This window comes from Solanum verrucosum, unplaced genomic scaffold (genome assembly GCF_900185275.1).
Source record: "Solanum verrucosum unplaced genomic scaffold, falcon-dt-bn FXZP01000120.1, whole genome shotgun sequence".
NCBI classification, from domain to species: Eukaryota; Viridiplantae; Streptophyta; class Magnoliopsida; order Solanales; family Solanaceae; genus Solanum; species Solanum verrucosum.
In genome coordinates this window covers 1817386-1834025 of record NW_026020714.1, presented here as the reverse complement: position 1 = coordinate 1834025, position 16640 = coordinate 1817386, and the positions used below count along the sequence as shown (strand labels likewise).

The window sequence follows — 16640 nt, the reverse complement described above, 5'->3', positions numbered from 1 at the left end:
ATTGCGGGAATTTCCCCTCTAGCTTATTCCCGTCAAGTTTAATGACCTCAAGTTGGTTTCCTATACTAAAAGTTGTATTAATTGTCCCGCTAAGACTATTGTTGCTTAAATCTAAAACTAAACGTTCACTCATTTCACCCAAACATAGTGGGATTGTTCCCCCCAAATTATTGCTGCCCAAATATAACATTCGTAATGTTTTCAGATTGCAGATGGTTGAAGCAATCTGTCCACTGAGATTAGTGTACGAAAGGAGAAGATAATATAGATCACGCTGGTTTAGGAGTGACTTTGGAATAGGACCTTGCAGGTGATTTTGTCTTACAACAACTCGATCTAATGTTTTAGACTTGAACTCCTAAATGTTTCCACTGAAATGGTTATCACTCAAGTCTAACCATTTAGGTGAAGGGAGGGAGAATATCCAGGAAGGTATAGTCCCATTCAAGAGGTTTGATGACAAGTAAAGACGTTGTAGGTTTTGCATACCACTTACATTAGAAGGAATCGGACCAGTTAGGAAATTGAATGAAAACACTAATGATTCCAGTTGCGACATCTGCTAAAGGATAAAAACTCAAGTTGGCCATCAAAGTTGTTATTTCTAAGTGATAACGACCTGAGCTTTCCAAATCTAAAGAAATCAGAAATTGATCCTTCAAGATGGTTATCTCCAAGGAACAATTCCTCTATGTTGGTGAGATTCCGTAGAGGTTTAGGAATAGAGCCTAAGAGATTACAAGAAGCTATTCTCAATGTACGCAGTGAAGTTAGATGACCAAATGATTCAGGTATCCTACCAGTAGCATTCACACTACTGATATTTAACTTCGTTAGTGATGCACTGCTATTCCATTTGGATGTGGGAAACCTAACAGTGAGCTGGGGATTGCCCGATAAATCAAGAGATTCCAAGTTGGAAAGGTGGAAAACTCCTTCGGGCAATATCCCGTATATCTACGTGTTTGAAAGTTCTAGATTAGTTAAATAAGAAGAGAAATTCAAAGGAATGGTGGAAGAGATATTCACAGATCTAAGGTGGAGCTCTCTTAATCGGGTCAAGTTCTTAAGGAGCAGTTCAAAATTGTGGGTTTCGAATCTTAATAGACTACTCTATATACTAAGAACTTGTAATTTAGAAAGATGAGAGATTTCTGCTGGGATTAGGCCTGTAAAACTTGAATACGACAAATCAAGATGCGTCAAACTAGAAAGCTCACCAAATTTAGGTGAAATGAGCGATCCAGAAAAATCATTATAAGACAAATCAAGCTTTTTGAGATTGGATAGTTTAAAGAGGCTACTGTTGGAATGAAACTTGCCTCGAAGTTGGCTGCTACTGAGATCAAGCTCAATCACTTGTCCTGTCGTCTCGTCACACTTGACTCCATCCCATGAACAACAATCTGTGCTCCTATTCCATTTAACTGTTTTAGGATCGTAATCACTAGAAGAAGCATCAAAATTTATAGTAAACGTGTTGTTGAATTGAAGAAGAGCAAGGGCTTGATCATTGGGGCACAAATGAGGTAAAGATGAGGAGAAAACAAGTTGACAGAGAAATGCGTATAGCAGAAACAATGCAAGTTTTCCAATGCCCATTTTCGCGCCTCAAAATATATATCAAAAGTATTAAGTTTTCCAATTCTTGCTTTGTGTCTCTATTCAATAATTTGTTGGGTTTTAAAGGTGTGAACAGGAAATGAAGGGTTGTGACTCTCCTAAAGAGTTGTAACTATGCCGAAGGGTTGTGACCTTTATGAAAGATTGTGTCCTTTCTAAGGGGTTGTGACTGTTTGAAAGGTTATGCCTTTTCCAAAGTGTTGTGACCTTTCTGAAAGACTGTTTTCTTTTTGAAAGGTTGTTTTATTTCCAAAGGTTATGACCTTTACCCTTTGTTGGCTATAAATAGAGAGGTTTTCTCTCATTTTTCTGCATCGAATTCTTCCCTTCTTTTGCATACATTTCTTACAAAACAAAATCGATCGATCGTGTCTGTGTGTGTGATTCGTTGCTGTCATTTTGAGTTCGTTGAAATTGTCGAAGTTTGAGGTACCACTACTTCTTTAATGGTTAATCCATTTTATCTTAGGAGAAATTAATCTGCAACCTCGGGTAGTTGAGGGGATTAAATTTCTTAAGGACACACAGTGGGTTTTGTGGACTCGGATAGTTCTTTGTGTTTTTCTTTTCATGTTTTATTATTTCTAGTTTTCTAATGTGAATACAGGAGATAACAAGCTTAAGAAATTTAATCCTGGTATTTTCTATGGTAAGGAAATTATTTCTATTTTCTGTGTTCTTTTTATGGGGAGAGAAAAAGAAGAAAAAGAGAATTATTTTATCAAATGATAAAAGAGATTTGGGATGAATTAGTACTACTTTAATATGTTCGAGTATATTTTTTGTAGTAAGTTTTCCTTGGATGGGTAAGATTATTTTTATTTTCTTCCCAAGTGCATTCAAGCATTGCACCCCTTCAGTTTTCTTTTCAATGAGAAAAGTTATTTTGTGCATAAAGGCTAAGATGAACACTTTAATGTTTTCCCTATATTCTTGGTTTTATATAACTATGAGAAGAAGTAAATGAATAAATGTTGTCTCCTAACAATATTTGAACATGAGTTTAGTTTCTTGTTGAAATTAAATGTCTTCTTGAGGAAAATAGGAATGTGATGGAAACTGAGAAAAGAAAAAAAAAATTAGCAAGAAAAGTGACTTGCATGGAATTATTGTTGACAGATAGAATATGATTCAATGAGAGTAAAAATCAGGTTCTATCTTTATTTTCCTTGATTATTATTTTCTTTTTCTATCCTTTATAAGTTATGAAATTTATTTCATAAATGTTAGGATAGATGATCATTATGTGATGATCTCATAATATATCTTTATTATTATTAATATGTATTCTGTTTAGAGGAGGAAAAATAAAACTTTTGTAGTTTTCTACTCTATGTGAAATTTGATTGTGTTTGACTTTTGGAGATTTTTTTTTCTCCTTTGATTTGAAGAATATAAGAACTTCACGAACAAATCAGATTGTGCATTGGTTTGAAGAATATAGAAACTTTACCAATTTGTTAAATACTCTGTTTGAATGAATATTTTGACTTGAAGAGTACAAAATCTTTGTCAGGAAATTAAGGCTAAATGATTGAAAAAAATAAAATCTTCATCATTAGCTCGAAACAGTGTTGTATTTAAGGTTTCTGGAGATTAAAACCTTTTTGGTTTACTACTTTGTTTGAATGTGAAACTGATTCAAAGAATATTAAAACTTCATTAGAATTCAAGGTTCAGTCGGTTAACGATTAGAAGAATATAAAAACTTCATCGTTAAACTAGAAACAAGTTGTATAAAGATTGAATCTTTATTGTTAGTATTCTAAATACTAAGTGGTTTGTCTAGTTGTGACAAAAAGGAAAAAAAATAAATACTAGTGACATAAAATTAGTGGTTTTTGTGCCTGCAATGGGTGTTTATATGGATTAAATCTCCAAAAGAAGGCTTCGTGTTGCCAATGTGTAAGCATGAGAAAAAATATGTGGAAAATAATTTGAAATACTTGAAAAATATTTTTGAGAACATATTGAAAATGTGGGGGGCTCTTTACTTGTAATAAAGACAAAATTAGACTTACTATCTAATTTAAATTTGAAAGTACAAGATATGAAATTTAATGACATACTTGTATTATATTAGACCCACAAAATTCTTGGAGTATATTTGATATTGTGGACGTTGAGTCTCTATTGACTAGTATAAAACCACAAAACTATATTACTCGTTCAAAAGAATTGTATTTTTTGATGAAAAAGTTTCACTTAAAATATTGTGATTTTTCATGAAAAGATATGTCTATTAAAATAATTTTTTTTTTGTATAGACATGAACATTGGTGAAAAATGATCTGTTATGTTTGTTTTGTAAAACAAACATTTGGGTCATATTGCGCTTATTGGACCGATGAGACTATGATCATGGGTAATTCTATAACAAATTGAATGTTATGGAAAGGTCCTCTAAAAAGGACATATGACAAGGTGTTGACACTAAACCAATGTCTGTATTGGAGAAATTTATAAAAAGTAAAGAACAAAATATTTGTGGGAAAATGTTACCTCACAGAAGGTCTTTTATTGTATGTTCATTGGATATGCTACAAATGGTAAAGCATGTCGATTTATGGTTCATAAGTCCGAACCGTCGGATAGTCAAGTGAAGGGTCTAAACGACCTTGGAAAGAACCAAAGGAGAATGTACTTAATAAAGATATTCGGAGGCGTAGTAAATGTCAATGGACAAATTACTTCCTACGAGTTTGATTTTGTAACATTTCTTCTTGAAAATAAGTCTCATTTATTCTAAAAGTTATGTCCTTTGTGGACTCATTCTCTTTGAGAAAAGTCTGTCAATAGTAAGATAGATTCAATCTTGAGCAACCCATACTTGAGAGTTGGTTGATCTTCCTCCAGGAAATAAACTTTTGGATTCAAAGTGGATCTACAAAAGGAAAAGAAAGTTGATGAAACTATTGACAAATACAAAGACAGACTTGTTGTCATAGGCTTTAGGCAATAAGAAAGCCTTGTTTGACATATAATAGCACTAACTAGGATTGCATCAATTCAGATGTTAATTGCGCTAGTTGTGAAATATGGCCTTCAAATTCATTAAAATAGATGTGAAAACATTTTTTAAAATGGAAAATTGGAGGAAGAAATTTACATGGAACAATTCGAGGGTTTGTGGTTCCTACTTCCTAGTAAAGAAAAGAAAGTCTGTAAACTTGTTAAGTCACTTTGTGGACTAAAAACAAGCCCAAATAATGACATGTGAAGTTTGACCAAACTATGTCGGCAAATGAATTCAAGATTAATGAATGTGATAAATGCTTTTACATTAAAGACACTCCAAATCACAAGGTCATTGTTTGTTTTTATGTTGATGACATGTTGATCATCAAAAGAGACATTTCTGATGTAAATGCTACTAAGCATATGCTAGAAAGTAACTTCGATATGAAAGACATTAACGTTACTGATGTGATTGAGAAGGTACTTAACACGTTCAAGTATTTGTATTGAGAAGTATGATATATATCATAAAGTCTACACGATCAGATATAGCATGTGCTATTAGTAAACTGAGTCGGTTCACGAGTAATCTCAATTAAACTCATTAGATGACAATGAAAAGAGTTTTGGAGTATTTAAAACATACTTAAAAATTATTGCTTTGCATTATAACTAATATTCAACAGTATTGGAAGAATATAGTGATTCAAATTGAATCACCAGGTCAAATGAAGTAAAATTCACAAGTGAATTTGTATTTACTCTTGGTGGAGGAACAGTCTCTTGGAAATCTTCCAAACAAAAATGTATCGCTCGCTCTACTATGAAATCTAAGTTTATCACTCTAGATAAGGCCAGTGAAGAAGTTGAATGACTCCAAAATTTCTTGAAATATTTTTGGCCCAAACCTTTTAGCTCCAGTATGCATACACTGTGAGAGTTAATTTGCAATAGGTAAGGCATGGCGCATGATATATAACGGAAAGTCTCGTCATATATGGCGTAGACATAATATCATTAGAGAACTACTCTCTAGTGGAATTATCATAATTGACTATGTAAAATCAAAGGATAATGTGTCGGATCCACTTATAAAAGGCCTAACTAGAGAGAGAGTTGATAGATTATCAAAGGGAATGGGACTATGGCCGAGAACAAGTCATTGTGGCGGTAACTCTACCTAGAAGACTGAAGATCCAAGATCTAGGTTCAAGGAGATCAAACAAAGTCATTGATGACGGTTCATCATTGTCAAAATATTTTTTATGGTCCATTCTCATGATAAGACAATGTTCAGTAACAAGGATAAAGACATTAGGACTTTTTAATGATTTCTAAGTTTGATACTTGGTATATCAAATGGTGTATCTACGGGATAACACATTTAGAAATCACTTATGTAAGTGTGAAGTGTAAGCCGCTTCAAGGAGAATTCGGTAAGGCCAGTTCTCTACGCACTTATAAACCGAGACGTGTTCATAGCTGAAACGAACAAAACAATGAGAACCAAAAATAGTTCAAGGGTTGATTGTGTGACTGATGTTGTCTAGGTATACAGCAAAGCTCGACGGTTCAAAAATATCAAATCTATCGATTGACCGAGTATATCCAATATATGTTCACTATGGAAAGTTCAAAGGGAAACCCACTTATCCAGAGGCAATCAATCCTTAATTACGAATCAAACAGTTTTTCATGCATATGTTTAAATAATAGCCATTCCCTATTCATGTGGGGGATTGTTGGGTTTTAAAGGTGTGAACAGGAAAAGAAGGGTTGTGACTCTCCTAAAGAGTTGTAACTATGCCGAAGGGTTGTGACCTTTATGAAAGGTTGTGTCCTTTCTAAAGGATTGTGACTGTTTGAAAGGTTATGCATTTTCCAAAGTGTTGTGACCTTTTGAAAGACTGTTTTCTTTTTGACAGGTTGTATTCTTTCCAAAGGGTTATGACCTTTACCCTTTGTTGGCTATAAATATAAGGGTTTTCTCTCATTTTCTGCATCGAATTCTTCTCTTCTTTTGCATACATTTCTTACAAAACAAAATCGATCGATCGTGTCTCTGTGTGTGATTCATTGCTGTCATTTTGAGTTCGTTGAAATTATCGAAGTTTGAGGTACCACTACTTCTTTAATGGTTAATCCATTTTATCTTAGGAGAAATTAATCTACAACCTCGGATACTTGAGGGGATTAAATTTCTTAAGGACACACAGTGGATTTTGTGGACTCGGATAGTTCTTTGTGTTTTTCTTTTCATCTTTTATTATTTCTGATTTGCTAATCTGAATACAGGAGATAGCATAATTTTGATGAGGTTTATATAGCACAATTCAAAAGACAATTTACTATTGCTAGAAAATTAACTGGTGTATAGAGACCACGTCACCAACATTTCTAAGTCAAAAATTCAAGTTTGATTAGCTCTTAAATACAACAATAATAGCAGCAATGTACATGTAAGCATTTCACCTTGGCAAATGCAAGAAAGGACTTTGATAGATGATAAAAGAAATCAACTTTAGCTCATATTTGTGATCCTATTTGTTTGCATAGTAGTTAATGTTTGGTGAATGGTGATGGTTGGAGTCACAGTAGTTCAACTATGTTAATCCCAAAGTATTATCCCATGTATCTGCCGCTTACTTCATTCTATTAGCTAAAATTTCATTCACCACTTAACAAAATAAATTGCTTATGTGTGTACATCTTTTATTGGGCTGTACACCACACAGGCAAACTCGGGTATCGGGAGTGCATGCAAGGTGTTTGATGAAATTCCTGAACCATGTGTTGTCTCGTATAATGTGATGCTTGGTGCTTGTGGGGAAAATGGGGATATGAGCTTGGGTTTTTGATGTTTTCTCGCATGCCTTATAGAGATGTTTATTCATGGACTAGTATGATTCATGGGTACATGAAGAACGGGTGCTCTGAGGTTGCTGTAGTTTTTTCGAGAATATTATGGTACAACAGGATGTGAAGTGTGGTTTATTGAAGCCAAATGAGGCTACTTTTGTTAGTAGTTTTCTTCTTGCACGTTTTTGGATTTTGGTGTGGCGTTATATCTAGGGAGGCAAGTACATGGTAAGGAATGAGGGGTTGAGTGTCTTCATGACAACTGCGTTGATCGCATTTTATGGGAAGATGGGTTGTTTGGTATATGCTTTGAAGGTATTTAATGTGATGGTTAGCAAGCAGGTTTGCATTGGAATGCTATGATTTCTTTCCTAGCTTTGAATGGTAGGGAGAAGCAAATGGGCTGCAACCACATGAGTTACCTTCATGGCAGTTCTATCAGCTTGTGTGAGTACCAGGCTTGTCAATTTCGGTTTTCAATTGGTTGAATCAGTGTCATGTGAATTCGGAGTTGTAGCTAAGATGCAACATTATGGCTTCATGAAGAAGATGCCTTTTGAAGCTGATGCTACTGTCTTGGGGCTCTGATGGGTGCATGTAGACTTCATGGAGCCATTGAGTTGGGAAACGGAGTAGCTCAACTATTGCTTAAATCGCAACCGAATCATTCAGGGCGATATGTGCACTCTCAAGCATTTATGCTGGCGCAGAGAGGTGGAATCCCACTGTTTCCTTAAGAAAAGCAATGTTAGATGCTGGAATACAGAAGGTTCTGGCCCACAGTTTTATTTAATATAGCTGATAACTGTAGCAGCTTTTATTTGCAAAATTGTCGATGAGCCTGCTTGGTGGTGAAATCTGGACTCATCAAAATCAGCTAAAAGGGTCCTTCATATTGGTTTTGCACAGAGATTGAAGCACTGCTTAAAGAAAGCTGATGTCATAGCTTGACAGATCAAGGAGGATACATTTTTTGTGAAAATGCACAGCAAACCTGGTTCCAAAGTCTGCTTGGCTAGGTAATTCTTTTTGTTTTCTCATCATTTTTCTGAATCTTTTTATTTACCCTGAGAAGTGATGGAGCGGTTTGCTAGTTAATTAATCTGAACAATAGATGATCATGAAAAACATTGTTTAAAGGCAAGTTGTTCTGTTTATTTCCTTCCTGAGTGAAGTGTCAAATCCATATGGGTTTCAATCATTAGCAATTCTATCATTCAATTGTGTGTTCATGTCTAATCTTAGTTTAGGCTTTAAACACTATTGCATGTATCTCTATGCAAGTTATTGTTAGGGACTGAGGCGTAGTTGTATAATAGGGATATCCAGGTCAGCTTGTGTTCTGCTCGATTAATTCAATCGGTACCGTCTACCTTCCACCATATTGGATAACCTTACCATCCGAGACTTAGGGAAGAGTTCTTCCAGTATCACCTCTTCTAGGATTCTAACTTTGGTTTCCGAGGTTGTTTCTCCAACTTTTTAACTGCTAAGATAGCAGACTGCAACTTTGGTCCATGGTTTCCTGATGTTTCTTCAACCTTTTGATGAAAAACGATCATGAGTCTGTACACAATTATATTTGAACACTGTAGCTAGTAACTACAGATTTTTATTTTTGTGAACTTAAAGTGAGGTGTTCAATGTTTGTGTGATGATGTCATGTGACATAGTTCAGAGAAATAGAAATCAATGGGGCTTCAAGTGCCTGCGATAAGAGCTTGAAGGACTTCTACCCACTCTAACAATGTAATTACGAAAAAGATAAGATAATAACTTCATAAATTTTATGAACTGACTTGCGGGTGAGACCAATAACTCAACTAATAGCTAGGATGAACTCAAGCTAACAGTCTCCATGTAATAAACAATAAAAAAGAAGATGAAAAGAAAACAAATATGGATGAGTCCCAAAGGAAGAAAAATCATGTCTTTATTCATAGGATACCAACACTACATAAGCATCACCGATTATGAATGGTAAAGGCTTATATTTGCTTCACCGCAACATATTAGGCTTGAATCCTGCAATTTTTAAAAAAGAAGACTAAAAGTCAAGATCTTCAAGGATGAAGGAAATAGAAAATTCATTGCTATATAAAAATTAATCTTTTGAAGGAAAATGATCAAGTTAATACCTGGAGGTTACATATCCTTTTTTGTATTTCTTCATTCTTGTAAGAATTTTGTGTTCCAATTCTACATCCATCCTCGAAAACCACACTGGATATCGAGTTGACAACATTATGTATATTACGGACAGTCCAATAACAAGTCCACAACTGTAACCCATGAGAACCGCCTGCCAACTTATCATTGATGAATCTCCATCTTCTTCTTCTTCTTCTTCTTCTTGATCTAGCCCAAATGGAGTTGTTGCTTGTGGTACCCCTTCATCACTGCCACAATCTTTTGAGAGTGGCAATCCACGTAACCCATCATTCCCTTGGTATGAACTATTCTCAAACGTATCAAATTGTTTTCCTTTCGGAATGCATCCAACAAGATGATTGTGAGAGAGATTTAGGACTTCAAGTGATGTGAGGGATGCAAGTTGTTGTGGAATTTCTCCGCCGATTTTGTTGGATGAGAGATCCAATGATTCAAGTACAGATAAATGTTGCATTGATGCTGGTATATGACCTTTCAAGTTATTATGAGACAAGTTCAACGTACGAAGTCCAATTAGATCTCCAATAATACTTGGGATAGAACCTTCAAATCTATTCATTGAGAGATCGATAATTATGTCCGTAGTCAAAACTTGAGGAAGTTCAAGATCCAGTCCCTTTGTTGTCACTATCAAAGAATTTGTGTATAAAGTAGAATATGTTTCTGCTACATACTCTGGGGTTCCACTATTCTCACCAATCATTTTCATGGCTTGAAAATTCTCAAAAAGGCTCACAGGTAAATCTCCACTGAATCCATTGGATGAGAGATCTATTACTAGAATTTTAGCAAACAAGTTCTCAGTCCTTGAATCATTTATAGGGCCATGCAGCTTATTTGATCTCAAGTTTAAAATCTGCAAATCAGGTAGGGCTCCCAACCATTTTGGAAATGTGTCATTCAACTCATTATTACCTAAATCAAAGAGTTGCAAATATTTGCAATTGATCAAAGATCGTGGGACTTTCCCCTCTAGCTTATTCCCATCCATTTTAATGACTCTGAGTTGGTTCCCATTACTAAAAGTTGTATTAATTGTCCCACTAAGACTGTTGTTGCTTAAATCCAAAACCCAAAGTTCACTCATCTCACCCAAACATTGTGGTATTGTTCCGTCCAAATTACAACTTCCCAAATTTAGCACACCCAAATTCAGATCGCAGATGGCTGAATCAATATGTCCACTGAGATTATTTTGAGAAAGAATAAGATAATACAGTCCCTGCTGGTTTAGGAATGACTTTGGAATAGGACCTTCCAGCTGATTTTGTTTTACAGAAATGGAAAACAATGTTTGGGATTTGAACTCCTGAATCTTTCCACTGAAATGGTTATCACTCAAGTCTAAATCAAATAGTGAAGGGAGGGAGAATATCCAGGATGGTATAGTCCCGTTTAAGTAGTTTGATGACAAGCTGAGTGATTGTAGGTTTTGCAGTCCACTAACGCCCGATGGAATTGGACCAGTTAGGTAATTGGACGAAAAGTCTAACGTTTCAAGTTGTGTCCAGCTTCTGTTAAAGGGTAAGTACTCAAGTTGGAGATCAAAGTTGTTATTTCTAAGTGAGAGCTCCCTGAGCTTTCCAAATCTCAAGAACGGAGAAATTGGTCCTTCAAGATGATTATTATGAAGGTCCAAAACCTCTATGTTGGTGAGATTCCATAAAGGATTAAGAATGGGCCCCGAGAGATTGGAAGAACTCATCACTAAGTCAACCAATGAAGTTAGATGGCTAAATAATTCAGGTATCTTACCAATGAAATTCACACCACTCAGATATAACTCCATGAGTGATGCACTGGTATTCCATTTGGTCGTGGGAAATCTAACTGTGAGCTGGGGATTGTTTGTTAAATCCAGAGATTCTAAGTTGGAAAGGTGGAAAACCCTTTTGGGCAATATCCCACGTAACTGTGTGTATGGAAGCCATAGAGTTGTTAAATAAGAAGAGAAATTTAGAGGAAAGGTGGAAGAGATGTTCACAAAGTTAAGGTCGAGCTCTCTTAATTGGGTCAAGTTTTTCAAGAACAATTCAAAATTGTTAGGTCCGAATCTAACCCCATAATCACTCCGGATACGAAGAACCCGTAATTTAGAAAGGTGAGAGATTTCTGCTGGGATTAGACCTGTAAAACTTGTAAGAAGCAAATCAAGATGCGTCAAATTAGAAAACTCACCAAATTTAGGTGAAATGAGCGACCCAGAAAAATCATTATAAGACAAATCAAGCCTTTTGAGATTGGAGAGTTGAAAGAGGCTACTATTGAAATGAAACTTGCCTTGAAGTTTGCTGCAAGTGAGGTTGAGCTCAATCACTTGTCCTGTCATCTCATCACAATGAACTCCATCCCAAGAGCAACAATCTGTGCTCTTGTTCCATGAAAGAGTTTTTGGATATGACTGAATCCATTGGCCTCCTATGCCGATACAATAATCAGAAACATTAGGATCTATTGTAAACATGTGTTTGAATTGTAGAAGAGAAAGAGCTTGATTTTTGGGGCATAAATGAGGTGAGGATGAGGACAAAACAAGTTGAAAGAGAAAGGGATATATCATAAAAAATACAAGGTTTACGTAGCTCATTTCTGCACTAAAATGTTCAAAACTAATTAAGTTGATAAAGAAGAAATCAAGAAATGTTTGATCTGTGTCTATATTCAACAATTTTGATGAGGTATATATAGCATAAATTAAGCAAAGAAATTTATTATACACATTTAATAACACAATTCCAGGAAGGTCACACAATTCAAGGCACATTCTCAAGTCAATTCAAATGAAAATCCCAACACTTGTAATAACACATGCATTTTGTCTAAACAACCAAAGCAGAAACTGTTTCTCTTCTTTTTTTTCCAACTTCTCTCTGGATACACATGTAAGCATTTCACCTTGTGTTTTCTGGCAAATTCAACTTTTAACAACAAATAAAAATATTACTAATTTGTATCCAAAGAATACTGAAAGTGATGAAGTAGATAAATCTGCAGGTATGAGCTGCATATGATAACAGCGACTGAATACCTTGATGTTATGTCGGTTGGATGTATGAACAAAGTTTCACATTAGAAGTTGATAAGAAAAAGAAGATATGAGGCATTTAGGAGGAAACTGTGCAAGTTTTTCCCAAAGCCGACTAAATCACACCATTTTAAGAATTTTGTGCAATTGATGTCGGTCTATTTTCACAATTCGTCTTATTAATTGGTTTGGATTTGCACTTCTTGTGATTTTAAGGTCTTACTTTCTGTCCCAAGTTGATAATTAGTATCCTTTTATTTAAGTAGTGTCGACTTTTTTAAGCAAAAGAAGGTGTATGCCATGTCTTAATTTATTTCCCATGATCAAGTTCTTCGAAGTATGAAAGCCATTTTTAAATTTTCGAAGTAAATTCAGATGTCAATGTGTTTTACTCTTCTTGAAATTGTACAGAAGAAGTTGAAGTTGAGTCCGAATCTCCTTTGAATTAAAAATATGCCAAGTTATTAAAAATAGCAAAAACTATACAATATGTGCTAATATGTTTAACCATACATAATTGATTATAAACTGATATGTATGTGAAGTAGTATTTGGAATTCGACAATAGCCAGATAAAAATAAATTTTGCTAGGCACATTTAAGTGTTGTTTTGGAGTAATCAATTCCAGGAAGGTCACCCAGTCATTTTCAGTCAATTTTAGACTATTTAAAATTACACATTCACATTCAATGTGTCACACAATATGTAAAGACTATTTAATCTTTCTCAAGTCATTGCACTGTAAGTCAAATCACATTCTCAAGTCAATTCAAGAAAGATTCAAATGAAAGTCCCAATACTTGTAATAACACATGTATTTGTTCTGATACAAATGAAATTATGCTGAGCTTATTTGTCTACTTTGGGAATTAATTTGTATCCAGGGAATACTGAAAGTGAACAAGATAGTAAATTCTGTTAATTACTTTTCCATATTCATATTTCCACAATTTTGGAACTGGAGGAAGTGATGAAGCGGAGTGTTGTTTTGGTGATAAATCTGCAGGTATGAGCTGCATATGATAACCGTAACGGAATACCTCATGTTATGTTGGTTGGGTATATGAACAATGTCTCGCATTAGAAGTTAATAAGAAAAAGAAGATGTGTATAAAGTGAAGTGATACTCTTAATGATTGGAGACATTTGGAAGAAAACTGTGCATGTATTGCCCAAAGACAACGATATCACACTATTTTAAGAGTTTCTTCATTAAGAATTTTGTGCAATTGATGTCGGTTTATTTTAACAATTTGTCTTGTAAATTGGTTTAGATCTGCAGTTCTGGTGATCGCCCTTATTTTGGGGTGGTCTTTAATTATTATCCCTCAATCAATGGACTTTAATTTTTACCCCTGCTTATCATTTAATGGAAGTTTGTGGGTCAAAGTACCCTTAACTATGACCTAGTTTCATAAGAGAACTTTTTCCTTTGTCCGGCATAAGTTGTGTAGTATCTAATTCACAAGGCAAAAGTTTAGATAACATAGGTTTTGTAGGGATAAGTTATGCCTTGCGTATTCTGTTTCAAAAGGAGCTCAATTCAAATGTAAAGAAAATATTATGTTGGAAAATTAGAAACTAGTACTTCAACATGTTGCATAAGCAAGAAGCTTATTATTATCTGAAAAGAAGCAGAAATCATCATCAATTTGATTCGAGCTCTGCTATTAGTGTCCTAAATATTATCCTTATAGTACGAGGCTTTGCATGTATTTTTAACCATTTTCTGTAACACAGGTATTTGATGCGATGGAGCAGGTTTGCACATGGAATGCTATGACTTCTTCCAGCTTGTGCGTGTGCCAAGCTTGTCGAATTCAGGTTCTAATTGTTTGAAGCAATGTCACATGAATTCGGACTTGATCTACTACAATGAAATATTATGGTTGTGTGGTTGATCCACTACAGGAAGCTTACGACTTCATAAAGAAGATGCCTTTTTTTTTGAAGCTGATGCTACCGTCTTGGGTGCTTGTAGACTTGGTGGAGCTATTGAGTTGGGAAATGGTGCAACTCTCAAGCATTTATGTTGGCACAGAGAGGTGGGAAAAAGCAATGTTAGATCCTGAAATGTGATATCTGGTTTCACCACTGCTAGGATTTAAACCTTAGTATTCAAGGTTATGTTGTTTCCCCAACTTTTTAACTCTATTGTATTCAAGTTATTATATATTGATCAATATCGAGGAATACTTTTTCTATTTCAAAGTACACGAGAATTTGGAGTTGTTTTAGTATTTTTAATGTGCTTTCTATTGTTATTCCAGTTTTCTAGCAAATCGTCTCAAGTTTTCTACTGTTATTCCTGTTTTCTCGCAAATCGTCTCAAGTTTTCTACTGTTATTCCAGTTTCCCTTTTGATCTCTTTGCATTCTATGAAATTCTATTGTTTTTCCTTGCAATTGAATTTGTTGAGTCACAACAGAAGAAAACTGGAACATATAAAATGTAACAAACACTTTACGAAACATCACAAACTATGAAATTAAAAGCTTTTATTCTCATCCCAGCAATGCAGTGGACTTGAATCCTGCAAATTGAAGTGAAAAAGTTGCTCACATATATTTCTACCGTTATAAAAGTGGCTCACACATACCTTTTCAACAAATTGAAGTGAAAAAAAGTATTTAATTTATTTTTTTATTTTTTATTTTAGGGCAAAAAACAAATATACCCCTCAATTTTGCGATTTAGAGCATATATACTCCTCATTAAAAAGTGATGCATATATACCTAATACCTCCATCGGCTAACAAATGGTGCATATAAACAGATACACCCTCGTTGTCTAATAAATGATATACATTTAACCCTTTTCATTAACAAACTGATTTTTCTTTAAAAAATAATCTTAAAATTCGTTTTTTGGGTCAAATTTATTGTTGTGGATCATAAATGCATATTCAAAGGTGTGATCTTTCTTCAATACTTACCTATGAATTAATTAATGTTATCATCCACCGGCGGATGTGAAAGATGAATGAACCACAAATTAAGCAAAGAAAAATCTACAACTTTGGAGTAATCAAATTCCAAGAAGCACACCTACTAACTTTCTGTCAAATTTTAAGTTGTCAATTACATATCCTCCTTCACATTCTTAGGTGAAATTCTACTGAAAGAACTTTTTTAGACTATTAAATCTACCGTCTAATATAAAAAATTTATATTAGAAGAATACCATAATTATGATAATAATTAAAACAAATTATGTGTGCATATAAATGGATAATAAAAAATTCTTTAAAATGGTTAAAATGGCATCTTATTATTTCTTAGAAATTTAGCTTGAAATAAAATTTTCAATTTCAACAAAATTTAATTAAAAAATCATTTAGATTAGTTGGGTGACTTTCTAAATAGTTGAGTAACTTTTGAGTTATAAAACTACGCTCAATGATTTTCTAAGTGTAATTCTTAACTTTTTAAGTCAAAAGCTATAAGCCCATCCAAACATACTCTAACTCTCTTCTGTTAGAAAATAATAGAACTTACCGGACACTTTAGCTTTTGAGTGATTGAAATAATACAAGTTTGATTAGTTCTTAAATACAAAAGTAATACAAGTTTGATTAGCTTTTGGTTGGTGAATGGTGATGGTTGGAGTCATAGTGGTTCTAACTATGTTTATTTAATGTGTGTATATATATATATATATATATATATATATATATATATACTAGGTAAATTACCCATGCTTTGCACGGGATTGAACTATTTCATTAAGCTTGCATATGATCTTTCAATAATATTCATATTCTCAATACAAACACTACATTGTCAAAAACATTTGAGGTTAAGGCAAAGCGTTCCTCCAAAATCTTAAATGCTATATTTTTTAATTTTTTGTTATAGAAAAATTATGAGTCATAGAGAGATTTTAATTGTAAAAAAGAAGTCTAAGAAAATCTCCAAAGAAATAGTTGGTCAAAAGTAATAAAATTTGCTAAATTCCGAAAAGTAAGTGGAATTTCACGTCCATACAACATAATTAACTAA

The 16640-nt window shown here is 34.1% G+C and overlaps 2 protein-coding genes and 1 pseudogene across 2 annotated transcripts; 1 reads left to right on the top strand and 2 right to left on the bottom strand.

Moving 5' to 3' along the window:
• Positions 1 to 537: 537 nt before the first annotated feature.
• LOC125812523 (receptor-like protein Cf-9) lies at positions 538 to 1602 on the bottom strand. The gene is made up of 2 exons (XM_049491994.1): positions 1129 to 1602; positions 538 to 957 (listed from the first exon to the last, which is right to left on the bottom strand). Exons 1-2 carry the CDS (start codon positions 1600 to 1602, stop codon positions 538 to 540), a joined length of 894 nt encoding a protein of 297 aa, XP_049347951.1.
• Positions 1603 to 7271: 5669 nt separating this feature from the next.
• On the top strand, positions 7272 to 8233 carry LOC125812522 (putative pentatricopeptide repeat-containing protein At1g10330; annotated as a pseudogene).
• A 646-nt stretch (positions 8234 to 8879) lies between these two features.
• LOC125812520 (receptor-like protein Cf-9 homolog) lies at positions 8880 to 12199 on the bottom strand. The gene is made up of 2 exons (XM_049491993.1): positions 9579 to 12199; positions 8880 to 9006 (listed from the first exon to the last, which is right to left on the bottom strand). The coding sequence occupies exons 1-2, from the start codon at positions 12197 to 12199 to the stop codon at positions 8880 to 8882; spliced, it is 2748 nt and encodes a 915-aa protein (XP_049347950.1).
• Between the last annotated feature and the right edge of the window lie 4441 nt (positions 12200 to 16640).

Bases quoted from the DNA above. Each gene is read 5' to 3' on its own strand.
- LOC125812523 (XM_049491994.1), bottom strand. From the start codon at position 1,602: ATGGGCATTGGAAAACTTGCATTGTTTCTGCTATACGCATTTCTCTGT. The intron at 958-1,128 runs GTTCTTAGTATA...TCAAACACGTAG, and splicing joins CTCATCTTTCTAAATTACAA to ATATACGGGATATTGCCCGA.
- LOC125812520 (XM_049491993.1), bottom strand. From the start codon at position 12,199: ATGAGCTACGTAAACCTTGTATTTTTTATGATATATCCCTTTCTCTTT. The intron at 9,007-9,578 runs GTATTAACTTGA...AATTGTGTACAG, and splicing joins AAAGGATATGTAACCTCCAG to ACTCATGATCGTTTTTCATC.